Raw genomic sequence first — 12,857 nt, forward strand, 5'->3', positions numbered from 1 at the left:
CTACCTTCTCCAAGAAACTTTCCTTAATCCTCTAATCAGATATGATCTTTCTTGCCTTTATGATTCCTCCTCTCCTCCCAATATCACTCTGTTGGGATATTTTATGGTATTTATCATATTCTAGATTGAGTTACTATTGTATCTTTGTACTTCCAGATTGCAAACTCCTTAATGACAGGGACTGTGTCTAATACAGCTCCCCTCAAGTACCTAGTTTCTTATGCAGAACTCATATTCAAATATTTGTTGAAGCAAACATTTGAAAGACAGAATTAGAAGAAAGTTGTGTTAGTAACAGAACCTTGGTGTAGCAAATCACATCGCTGTCACAATAGAATCGATGATGTCCTGATTTTCGCATGGGCTAGATCAGGCATTTCGCCATGTAGTGACTCTCCTCTCTTTCGATTCAGTGGAATGTTGGTTCAGCTTGGCTTCTGTTAGTTGGACCAATATCAAGATCAAGATCAAGACCAAGTAAAACATCCCAGCCTAAAGGACAAAGACAGATCCTCAGTTTTAATAAAACAGATCAGGGAGGCAAAGAGGAGAGGGAAGCCAACATCCTCAGTGCAGGGAAGAAAATCTGTGAAGGACAAAGAGAACCATTAGGGATTCCATTTCTAAAAAGAGATGAAGAAGCAACCTGAACATCACACTTGGGGGTCTGTGTTTCTACCAAAATACAGAAACCCTTGGGGATGCCCATGCCCCTTGCCACTCCAGTAACATCTGCAAGAGTAAATGGAATGTTGACCACTTCCAGCCCCGCTCCCAGGGGGCAAGCAGCACAAGCAGGTCCTGAGCAGAGGCATAGAGAAGAGCTAACACGCTCTGGAGACGCTAGGCCTCTGTCCAGAGAGGTCCCTGAAGAGGCTGTTTGGACTGCACTGCACTACAAACTGGGAAGGAATGTTACCATGGATGGAGGTCAGATGCCCCACTCCCAGCAGCAACTAGCCAACTAGCAGAGAAAGACAGCTCCTTAAACTTAACCTCATTTCATAATTTCAAAAGCATCACAGCTGATTAGCGCCAAATGATCTCAATCAGAATGAATGCCTGTCTTTTGACCCCATGTTGGCAAAAGCTCCCAGCACTTTGCCTGGGTACAGCATGTCCTCTTTCATGTCATCCTAATGCCTTTTAATCATCCTTCAGGTTTGCTTCAGCTCTTACATCCTTACATGGAGCTCTGGCTCAGCAAGATTTGTATGTGTGTTTTCGTGTTGTTTTTAAAGTCTATTTTAATTTGACATAAAACAGTTATTTTCTAAACTTGTCATAAATGAGCACCTCCAATGGTCAATTCCATCTACCTTATCCAGTTTTATAAAGAGTTCCCTGTATCGTCTCTTGAAATTCATGAATTGGGTTTTTTCTATACACAAATTCCAGTAAGTGAGGCAGGGGGTTAATTCAGTAGACACAAGACAAAAAATCCACATCTCACATATATACATTCAAACTCAAAATTTGGGGGAATTTTTTTTTTCTACTTTTGCTGAAAATTATGCCAACAACACTTCAGGCCTAAAAAAGAAAATCCCAAGAACAAGTTTTTGAAGACTACTGCACTGGGGAAATTTCACTGATATTGACATGTCATTCCTTTTCCAAATCATTTTCAAAATTACCAGATGTCACTAAACCAAAGGGATTTAGAGAGTTAAGACTTCCCACTGTTTAGATATTTGCATAGTCACCTTTTTTCCTACTTATCCAAGTGGCAACTCCCTGATCCTCTGAAACTTTAACACTATATTCAAATGGTTACCTCATCATTCAAAATAGTACTCAAGATGGATAAACACAATGTGGTATATACATACAATGGGATAGTGGTCAGTCATAAAGAGAAATGAAGTTCTGATACATGCTACGCCAGGGGTGAACCTTGAAAACATTATGCCAAATGAAATAAGCCAGACACAAAAGGGCAAATATTGTATAAGTCCACTTCCATGAAATACCTAGAATAGGCAAATGCATAGAGGCAAAAGTTATTTAGTGGTTACCAGGGGTGAGTGGGAGTGGGAAGTAGGAAAGTATTGCTTAAGGGGTACTGAGTTTTCTGTTGAGCATGATGAAAAAACAAAGAGTGGTGATGGTTGCAAAATGTGATGAATGTAATCAATGTCACTGAATTGTACACATAAAAATGGTTGAAATGGCAAATGTTTTATTATGTCTTTTTTTAACCACAATAAAATATTTTTTAGAAGTGTTTATATTTCTCCAGAAAACATAAATAAATTCCTTAAAAAAAAAAATCCAGTATTCACCAAGTGAATTCATTCCGGAATCATACCAGCTGTACACAAATGTGGTCAAAATCAAACTCTTCATCCTCAACTGGTGTCTCTGGTTTCTACGTGAAAATTCAAGCAATCATGCACTGTGGAGTTTTCTCTTTCCATGTATGGCCTCATGTGATTGCCCCCTGGGAGGCTACTGCATGATTACCAAGAGCATGAAACGTGAGAACTGTTATGTGTGCCTTGGAGCTGGAACCCAAAAGCTCAGTGTCAAAACTTTGGATCTCTCCTTTGAGCGTCCCCATTAAGACTCATGCAAAATTCTTTGCCATAGAAAAGCTTCTTAATGGCGAAGTACCTGAAAAATAAGTTGGAACCTTTATTCCTGACCCTAGTATTACACTTGTGGCGCAGGATACTGATTAGGGGGAAAAGAGGCCCCTTTCACTAGATACTTCAGATAGAAAAGGACTGTGATAACAGAAACTAGGTAGTTAAAATCTTGGACTAGGTTTAAAAAAACATGTATTATCTGGGTAAGAATTTACCATAAAGTTGGCTTAATGGCAAAAATATCATTCTTTATTTGTTAAAAGAAAAAGATGTCTATTTTGAAAAACATTTTGCTTTAGGGAAAGACACATTTCAAGAATATTTTATTTTACAACTGCCTTAGAGCTGGATAGCTGAGGACAGGGTGAGAGGGAGAATTTTCACCATATATCCTTATGTAGGAGCCCTGGTGGCACAGCGGTTAAGAGCTCGGCTGCTAACCAAAAGGTCGGCAGTTTGAATCCACGAGGCGCTCCTTGGAAACCCTATGGGGCAGTTCTACTCTGTCCTGTAGGGTCACTATGAGTCGGAATCAGCTCGATGGCAACAGGTTTGGTTTGGTTTATCCTTGTGTACTTTCTGAATCTAGACCCATATAAATGCGTTACATATTCAAAAACATAAGTACAATTTTAAAAAGAAAAAAATTAACTTGATGTATTTGCTATTAAGAAATAAAATTAAAATGCCTTAGATAAATAGAGGACGATAAAGAGGAAGCATTGCTTAGGGATCAAGAGGAACTTAATATACCACCCTCTCTAATTCCCAAACTATGTTAATTCAAATTGTTATTTTATTTTTGTTTAAACATGGGGGTGGAGGAGTGGTAATCGGCCCTTAAAAAAAAAAAAAAAAAGGAGGGTCTTCTGGAGCAAGACCTTTATTATCCACTGCTCAAATCCCATTAACACTAATCAGCACAATGATTAAGCCCATTGTGGTTAAGTACTCTAACTGATAACAGACTCCTTTGGAAAAAAGGTTCCCATAGTGACAGGTAAAGGCTATCATCAAACTCAGCTTTTCAGAATAGGGCTTGATGTCACAGATCATAGAGCTGAATTTGTTTTTTATTATTAATCTGGAGGCTTTCTTTTTTAGCTTCACTTGACTTCATCCATTCAAAAGATACTGAGATCCTCTGAAAACCAGGCACAGGACTAAACCCTAGGGGCAGGGGAGCTAGGAGAAAGAGACCTTAAAGATAAGATATGGTACATACCCCCCACAGCCTGCTGAGGGAAGCAATCACTAAAACAAATACTGACATTATGATGGTAACTCAACCCCTAAATCTTTAACCAAGCCTGTCCCCTCCAAAGGACTGGTCAGTGTCTAATCTAGTTTCACTTTCCCATCTTCAAACTGCAGCACAGCTGGGTTTCCAGCTGGCTGGGGAAGAAAATATTCTTTAAATAAACAGCGTTTTAAAAATATGCAGTTGCTTTTGCTATACGATTTTTGTGAACCACCTTCCTCTAATATATGAATCTGGGCGCCAAATTAATTAAAAACTACCCAAAAGTGTGTAAAGTCCCCCCGCCCTCCGAAACACCTTTCCCATTTAAACAAAAAAGTATACTATCCACTGGAAAACTGAACATCAGAAAGTTCCAAAGGAAGAAGTGATCTTTCTTTTTTTATGCTGTCTACTGCATCTGTTCAATAAGGAAACAACTTAAAAACATGTGCATATATAGGAAAGCAACAAGATAGGGTGTAATTATACCAAAATACATGTAAGCAACCCTCTTTAAAAATGCAGGACTATTTGCAGAACAAGATGGTTTTATAGCACTGTGCAGAGCTGTTAATCATCGTAAGGCCTTTCTAACTCTTTTTCCTCTTCTTTCTATGGAAGGCACAGAAAACATCTCAATGTATGCACTCTTGTTACAAACGCAAACGTTTTACTCAATTCTTTACCACCAGAGAGACAGTACTTTGGATGAATAATACATATTTGATCTATAAAAACGCCTCTGTGGCAGATATTGTTGTTCCAACAAAAGTCCTGTTGACCCCTTCCCACTTTAGATTGCAATCTGCAAGTCAACAGTTCACAGTTTAGTTGAAATTAGCCATTTATGAGGACCTTTTAGGAGAGGTCCAGTATGACCCCCGCTTTGAAGCTACTGAGGCGTATGCCAACTTTAAGGACAATCTCTCCATATGGTACATTATCCCAAAGTTCTAGTTCCCCAAAACACAGCATTCTAAATAAAATCCCTAGGAGCTACACCTCTCAGAATCCAGACACTCAGAGAGCTGAAACCAGCTAAACAAAGTAACAATTCAACCTCAGTTGCTCAATATAACCGCCATGATGACAGTTTCCAAGTGCCAGTTTCCCTATTTTGCAATGGGCAAATGTGCTCCAAGGAGAAAATGTTCCCAATGACCCTGTGGCCCAGAGGGCTTTCTTTAGAGATAGAAAACAGAAAATGAATTTGTTAGTTATTTCCTGCTGAGCACAAGGAAAGTGTTGTGGTTAGTTAGAATGCTTTTGTTTCCTTATTTAATACACCATTACCGTTGCATGTTTGCTTTAATCACATGGTAGAAAAAAAAATGCAGTTTATATGCTTCTGTCATATTAGCACCAATTCTACAAGTCTCCTCTCACAAATACGGTCTTTAATTTCTAATTCCTAAACTGACACTCACCTACACACTATCAAGTCAAAGCAAAAACGTTTTGCATTCTAAAATGTTTACTTCCATATACCTTCCCTGCCCCTTGGTAATTTGTGCTATGTGAGGGCCTTCTCTTTGCTGGTGATTTCAGTCCTAAATTTATCTTTTTGAGAGCTAAACTACACATTCTATTTTACTAATGAGATGGCCCTAGCCTAAAAGCAAACCATATTTCTGACCCGCAAATCCTTCATGATCTCCCCATTTGACTATTAAATGCTCATGAAAACTAACAAGACATTAATGATAAGAGCATATCGTATTGGGGGAAGGGAGACAAGGGATGCATACAAGTTACTGTATGTCCCTATCTGACAATGATCATCAGGTCCTCAGTGGACCAGACTAGGGATTATGTGGAGATGTGAACTGTGCATATTCAGGAGCTACCCACCAAACAAAAGCTGTCCTTGGACAAGGTTCAATAAATGTTTTTCCTATCTATTTCCCACTGCATAATATAGTTCCACAGCTCCCCATGGGATCTCAGAGAAAACACTTACCAGAAAAAAAAAATTAGAAATTCTTATCTGGTCTTAACTTGTCACCATAAAACATTTCTGAGCATAAAAACCAACATTAAAGAGCAGTCAACAATATTCCTTGGAACAATGTCAGAGGTGACATTGCTGTTATCCCCAAAGTTTGTTTTCCTCCATAATTAAGGCACTGTCAGGGTTCTTCTGACTAATGTAAAGTGATCACAGTTTAACATAATGCCTAGATTTGCTCCCACCACTAAACTGAAATTTGCTTCTTGAAGGGCATGGAGGAAGGGAAACTCCCAAAATTCAAAGGCACAGATCTGTAAAGATGAGGGTAGCAAAACCTTCTATGAGCAGTTACACATTCTTTGCTACTCACAGCCTGTCTACCCAGAATTAGTTGGTAAACTGGTAAGCACACCAACTTCTATGAGAGTCTAGGACACCTGTCACAATTTAATGATAATACGGTTCAGAGAGTCACATGGCATGCAAGAAATTCAGCCTTAGTTGGGACAAAATGAAACCCCAATATGAATAAGCACAAGACAGGCTAACACAAATACTCCGGTGCAGGACAAACCAGTTTGAAATATCCTACTGAGAACTAAGTACTTCGGGGACAAGAAGAAAAAGCTGTTTTAGATGGGCATTCTTTTAACTTCTGACGTGGAAGACTCTATTCTCAGCTGCACAGAGGTACAGATTTCAGATTTTGTTCCTAATCGCCTGCATTCTTGTGCAGCACACAACACGGTGAAGATGAGAGATGCGGTCAGTTACATGCTGCCAGCAAGATGTCAGAGCTGAACTTACAGCGTTCAGCAGAAGTAAGTTACTCTGTTTCACCATCACAACCAACAGACCTAGTGAGAGCTCAGAGAAACAGCCAAAAACGGTGTTGGCTCTCTAGTCCTGGAGATTAAGAGAAGGCTCTGCCATCCCTTAGCTAAGACAGGCAGTCACCACGGAGAAAAAAAAGCCCGAGCCACATGGAGGACGGAAAACAGTAACAGAAAAAGTCCAACTCTGCCTGCGCCAGCGGTGTCGATGAGCAGAGCGGTGAGCCCAGGAGAGGAAGGAGGGGGTGGGGGCGATCATTCCCTAGGAGAACTTGTAAGCAGAGGCCTTCACAGCCTGGGAGTCTGCCCAGCTGCTCCTGCAGACCCTGCCAGCATGGGCCAGGCAGGCCTGTGGGAGCGGAGAGGACCAGGCCTCCGAGGGTCACTCCTGACTCACTGAGCCGGCCAGCACCGCCCGGACCTCTCCGTTTTTCCTACCGCTACTGGGCTATGATGGCAGCTTTCCAGCCCCACATGCCATACATCAGCCGCAGATCCCTGCTGGCACAGGCCGGCGTCTCCCCCCGCCCCCCACCCTTGGCACACTTTGAGCCAGATCCTCCTTCTCCCCTACCCCAACGCCCTCACCCACCCGTGCCCGGCACCCAGCCCAGGGGCGGCCCCACCTCCCCCCCTTCCAGCTGCCGGCCGCTGCCAGGCCCGGGCACCTGCAGCACCTCCCCACCCCACCCCCATTCTCCACCACCTCGCCCCTCCCCCCTGTCTTTAGCCGAGGGAGGGGGCGACTCACCGCAGTCAGTGCACAGGATCTTGCCCACCTCTTTCTTGAGGTTTTTGCCGTTGGTATCGAGGGGGGCAAAGGCCGTCTTAAAGACTAAGGGCTGCTCGGTGGGCTCCAGGAAAAAGATGTAGCGCTGGTTCCTTTCGAGCGGCGCACAGGAGCCCACGCTGATCACCTGCTCTCGCTGCAGCCCCCCGCTCCGAAGCGGCCACTTGTCCAGCACCTTCACCAGCGCCACCCGACCCGAGGCGGGCGGCTCGCGGGTGCTGTTGGAGCTGGAGCCGCCAGCCGGGGCCAGCCCTTGTACCCTGCCCTCCACCACCACCGGTGCCTTGTACGCCTGGTCCTGCACCGACTTGAGGCTGGGCGAGTAGCAGGCGAGCGACACACCGAAGAGCAGCATGGAGAAGCCGGGGGCCGGGTCGCGCCTCATGCCGCCGGCGGCTGCGGCTCGCGAGCGGGCGGCGGCTCTCAGGGATGCGGGGCTGCGGGGCTGCGGTTGTTGCGGCGGCCGCGGCTCTGGGGGCGCAGCGGGACGGGAGATGCTGCTGTTGCTGCTGCTGCTCCTGCTGCTGCCGCTCTCGCTGCTGCTGCTCGTCTCGCTGCTGCTGTCGCTGTAGCTGCTGCACCGAGCCTTCTCCAGTGGCGGCGGCGGCAGCGCTGAGCAGCAAACCTGCCGCATCTGGACAGGCCATTTGGGGGGCTCCGCCGCTCCGCTGCTGCCGCCTTGGGAGGGGAAACAGCCCACTGGAAAACCGGAAACAGCGTAACGTTAGCGCCTCGGAGCCCTCCACCGGCAGCCCGGGGAGGTGGCCAAGCTAGGGCAGGGGGCAGGCGGCGAGCGGGCCGCGATGCGCAGCGCGGCGGCGCGCAGCGCTCCCACCCCGCGCGCCAGGACCTGGAGGAGGATGCGGAGGATGGGACGCCCGCCCACTTGCTCTCTCGCGCCCCCTCTACCCCGGACCGAGTGAGGAGCGCGGCTTCTGCAGGGGAAGCTTGGCACCGCACTGCTTTAGTGCCCGGCCTCAGGGCCCGCAGGGGCGCGGGAGGAATCGCGCTACCCTTTGCTCTTGGGAATTTATCAGCATGACAGTGTGGTGGTGCGTGAGGAGGGGGCGGAGTAGAGATAACGGAGCCTGGCACCATCCTATGAACGTGGGAGTGGGAAACAGGGCGTGACCCAGCCTTTGGCCACCGGCTGTAGGAGCCAAGGGGGTTGCCGCCGCCGGGGTGGCGGCCTCTTGCCTCCAGGACCGTCCCCTTCCCTGGGAGGACCCTGGAGGCCTGCCCCTAATATAGTCCACGTGCTCGGCCCTGGCACCGCTTGGGGAGCGCTGGGGATTGGAGTTCAGGTGAGGATGGATCCCAACCTGAGGTTATTTTGGAAAGAGATGAGAGGACATGGAGTTCTTTCTTGGAATTGAGGATACCTAAGCAGGGGTGGTGGTTAGGAGAGGGTCTAGTCCCCAACACAGAGTTTTGTTTTTTTTTTTTTTTTTTCCAGCAGCCAAGCAGGACCAGGCTACAAACTCTACAATCTTTAAACTTACATTCTCTTTAAAAGCCACTCGGTAAGGGAGGTGGGGGAAACTTCTTGGGAGTCAACCCGAGATCTAGAGCCAGAGCCTGTCAGAGGCCAGAGGCTACTCCATGGGGAATAGTTTCTTTTTAAAAGTCTGGTGCTTGCAGGAGGCAGTAGCATTTGCTCCACTGGAGCCAGTGTCTGCTTTTAGAATACAGGTCCATGATCCATCTTCCTTCCACCAATGAAGGTCCAGAGAGTTATTATTCCCCGATCTTTATCCTTGAACCAAGTTGGGCTCAGAAATTCCAGTGATGTCTCTGAGAATTTTATCCCTGTGTGCCTCCCTCACTTTCCTCTCAGGAAACTGGCCCAAGGATATCTGACTTAGGAGAGGACTGCTATTCTGGAAAGGAACTCCTAGACCTTTCCTCCTAGCTGTCTAAGAGACGCCTCAAACTCAATATATCCAAAGCCAGCCTCATTATTGAGAAATAATAACCCAACTCCAAATTCGGTATGGTTATTAATGGCACTGTTTTAATTCATTCCAATAAGTCCATTAGTCTTATCTTATTCTCCCTCCATCCAATCAGCCACCAAGTCCTTTAGCTCTAGTTTTAAAAATCTTCAACTTATCTAGTTCCTCTTTCACCCCACTGCAAATAGCTCAGGCCCAGGTCCTCATCATCTCTCATCTGTACTGTGGCAAAGTCTCCTAGTTCATCTCCACACTTTTAGCCTCATCTCCCTCTTCCAGTCCTACCACTGCCCGAGTGATCTTTCTAAAAATAAGATGTAAATATGATTTGGCCCTAGCACTGCTCTGAGAAGTAAAGTCCGAACTCTTCAGCATGGCATGCAAGGTTCTTCATGAGGCCTCTCTACCTTGCCAGTTCCATACCCTGAGAGCCACCCCCCTACCCTAGCCATCTTCAGCACATTGTGCTATTTCCTGGTGTGCTTCTGTGCATGATCTCTTGTGACCATAAAGTCTCACTTCTACCTTGTCCACCTGAAAGACTGTTCTTCCCCCCAAGACACGGCACAAGCATTATACCTCATCTCCCCATCCTACACACTCACCATCATCCCCACCATCATATGCATACATGATGGAATGAATCCCTCCCTCCTCTGTGCTACCATGAGGCTCATATCTGCTGCCATCATGGCACTGACCCATACTGTCCTTCTAGCTGCTATTGGTGAAACTGCATCCCCCGTAAGACCAGATACCTTAATGGCAGAGCCTATGTCTTATTAGGAGCCCTGGCGGCGCAGTGGTTAAGCATTCAGCTGCTACCTGGAAGGTTGGCAATTCAAACCCACCAGCTGCTCCACAGGAGAAAGATGTGGTGGTCTGCTTCCGTAAAGATTTATAGCCTTGGAAACCCTGTGGGGAAGTTCTCCGAAAAAAAAAAAAAAAAAAAGGGTCACTATGAGTTGGAATCGATTCGATGGCAACAGGTTTTTTAGGTCCTATTAGTCTTTGGATTCCTACCTTTTTATCCCTTTGCACAGGGCCTGACATAGAATAAAGATCAGCAAATCTCCAAGGGAGGAAGAAGGGAAGGAAGAAAATAATTGAAAATCAGTTCCCTTAAAGGCATCGAGCAAAACTTGTTGGTCCCTTCAGTGCCCCTTCCCCTTTTCATTCTCATAGACCACAAATCTCCTAAATCAGTAAACACTGCTAGAGGGAAAATCATTAACTTTACCCTCTCATTTTTCATTTGAAGAAACTGAGGCCCAGGGAGGAAGAGCAACTTGCTTCAGGTCACACCAGCCAGGACTATACTTGGTCTTCTTTGTGAGACCAGAGGCGTGGTAAAGAGCTTGGGTTCTGAAGTCAAACAGAACTGAGCTTCAAGCCAATTTTGTAACTTACTAACTTTGAGATGAGTGTGTTTTACTTTCTGGACCTTAGTTTCCTCATCAGTATAACAGAAATTATAAGAAAGTATACCTCATAAGGCTGTTTTTTGTTAATTAATTTAATGGAACGTACCAAGCATTGTGCTCTGTGCCAAGCACTGGGGCACTGTTCTCTGAGTATGCTATAGTGAACTGACCCTGTCCCTGCTCTCAAAGCTTATCCTGTGGATGAAGAGACAGCAGTAAACAAGTAGACAAATAGGTAACTAATTACTTACAGTGATGAGTGTCCTGGAGGAAATAAATAGGATGAAATGATAGAGAATAATGGAAAGGGGAGCAGGTAGGTCTACTTGGATAAGGGAAGGCTTCTCCCAGGAGATAACATTTAAGCAGAGACTAGAAGGATAAGAAGGACATAAATTATGTGAGATAATATGTGTAAAGTGCTTAGAACAATGCCTGGCACAGAGTAAGAGGCAACATTAATGCAAACTATTATTGCTATTTTACCTAGACCGGTGGTTCCCAGTCTAAGAGCTGAGAATCTCTAAGTGGCATGTAGTTATTGCACACTAAGATTTTCTGTGAATTAAAGAATGCAACGCAGTTTTTCAATAGCAGAGGCTATTATAATGAACAAAAATACATAGTCTCTTTTTTTTACATAACAATTTTAAAGTATTAACAAGACATTGTTAAATAAAAAAAGCAAAGTGGAAAAGAGCAGTAAAATATGCCATCATTTATCTTTTTACAAAATGATATACATGTGAATGTTGGTAATGCTTAGAGTATCTCTGAAAGGGCACAGAAGAAATTGAAGCAATAGTTGGTTCTGGGAAAGGGCCCTGGGTGACTGACAGACAGAACTGTGAGGGGGTACTCTGCGTGGTATTCTCTTTTGCACCTTGTGAATTTTGTATCAGGTGCATGCACTACCTATTCAAAAACAAAAAAAATGTAAAGAGGAGCCCCTCTAATTTTTTTCATTTTACTGTTGTTGAATTTTTATCATGTATTTTCTCAATTAAAGGCTACTTAAAGTAGAACTATCTTACGTGAGATTTCTTGAAAGCTTTTACCTTAAGGTGTGATTTTCATGCTGAAAGGGGTTGGGAACCACTGCACTAAAATTTTATCCTCTCCAGAGAGCCTTAGAACACAAAGGTAAGTTTTGATACACCAACAGTCTACTAGAATTCCTGCAGCCATAGAAGTGGGGACTTAGGCAGAGACTTCTAAAAGGAAGAAAGGTACCTGTCCAGATGTCTTCAAGGTGCCATGTGTAGGAGGATAAGCTTCCAGTATTAGCCTCAGCCAATTAGCATGTAAGGGCAAGGTATTTTGTTTCCTAGAGTAGTAAGGACTGCCTAAATTCTATATTACATTTTTCCTGGGATCAAAGTGAATTAGTACACGTGTCTTAGGAAATACACCTGGTATTCTGAACCTGCTAATTCTTCATCCTAATTCAGTAAGTGGAAAACCTGGTGGCGTAGTGGTTGAGTACTACAGCTGCTAACCAAGAGGTCGGCAGTTCAAATCCACCAGGCGCTCCATGGAAACTCTATGGGGCGGTTCTACTCTGTCCCATAGGGTAGCTATCAGTCGGAATCGACTCGACAGCAGCGGGTTTGGTTTTTGTTTTTAATTCAGTAAGTGATATAATGAAAATAATAATAGCTACCATATTTAATGGCCTGTTATGTGTCAGGAGGAGACGTGGAGGCACAATGGTTAAGAGCTCAGCTGCTAACCAAAAGATGGGCAGTTGGAATCCACCAGCCACTCCTTGAAAACCCTGTGGGGCAGTTCTATTCTGTCCTATAGGGCCACAAAATCACCTCGATGACAACGGGCTTGTTTGTTTGTTTTAATGTGTCAGGAGCTTTGTGTTTATTATTCCCATGCCTCAATAACTCTGCATTTTATAAATGAGAAAGACTTCTAGAGGTTTGATAACTTGCTCATGCAACAGGCAAAGCTGAGATTCTAAGTCAGGCTGGCCCAGTGCCAAAGCGCTTGGTTTTAGGTGTTCTCTCGGCCTCAGTTTCATTGTCATCTGAGTGGTTGTGAATCTTTCCAAACTACTTC

The 12,857-nt window shown here is 44.7% G+C and overlaps 1 protein-coding gene across 2 annotated transcripts in view; it reads right to left on the minus strand.

Moving 5' to 3' along the window:
- Positions 1-8,231, minus strand: part of NRG2 (neuregulin 2) — a 208,393-nt gene extending 200,162 nt beyond the window's left edge. For both annotated transcript variants that reach the window (XM_049873799.1, XM_049873798.1), the window contains exon 1: positions 7,370-8,231. In XM_049873799.1, coding sequence (XP_049729756.1) covers positions 7,370-8,042 — 673 coding nt within the window. In that variant the 5' untranslated portion in view covers positions 8,043-8,231. The remainder of the gene's footprint in view (positions 1-7,369) is intronic.
- Between the last annotated feature and the right edge of the window lie 4,626 nt (positions 8,232-12,857).

Source organism: Elephas maximus, chromosome 2 (assembly GCF_024166365.1).
Source record: "Elephas maximus indicus isolate mEleMax1 chromosome 2, mEleMax1 primary haplotype, whole genome shotgun sequence".
Taxonomy (NCBI): Eukaryota; Metazoa; Chordata; class Mammalia; order Proboscidea; family Elephantidae; genus Elephas; species Elephas maximus.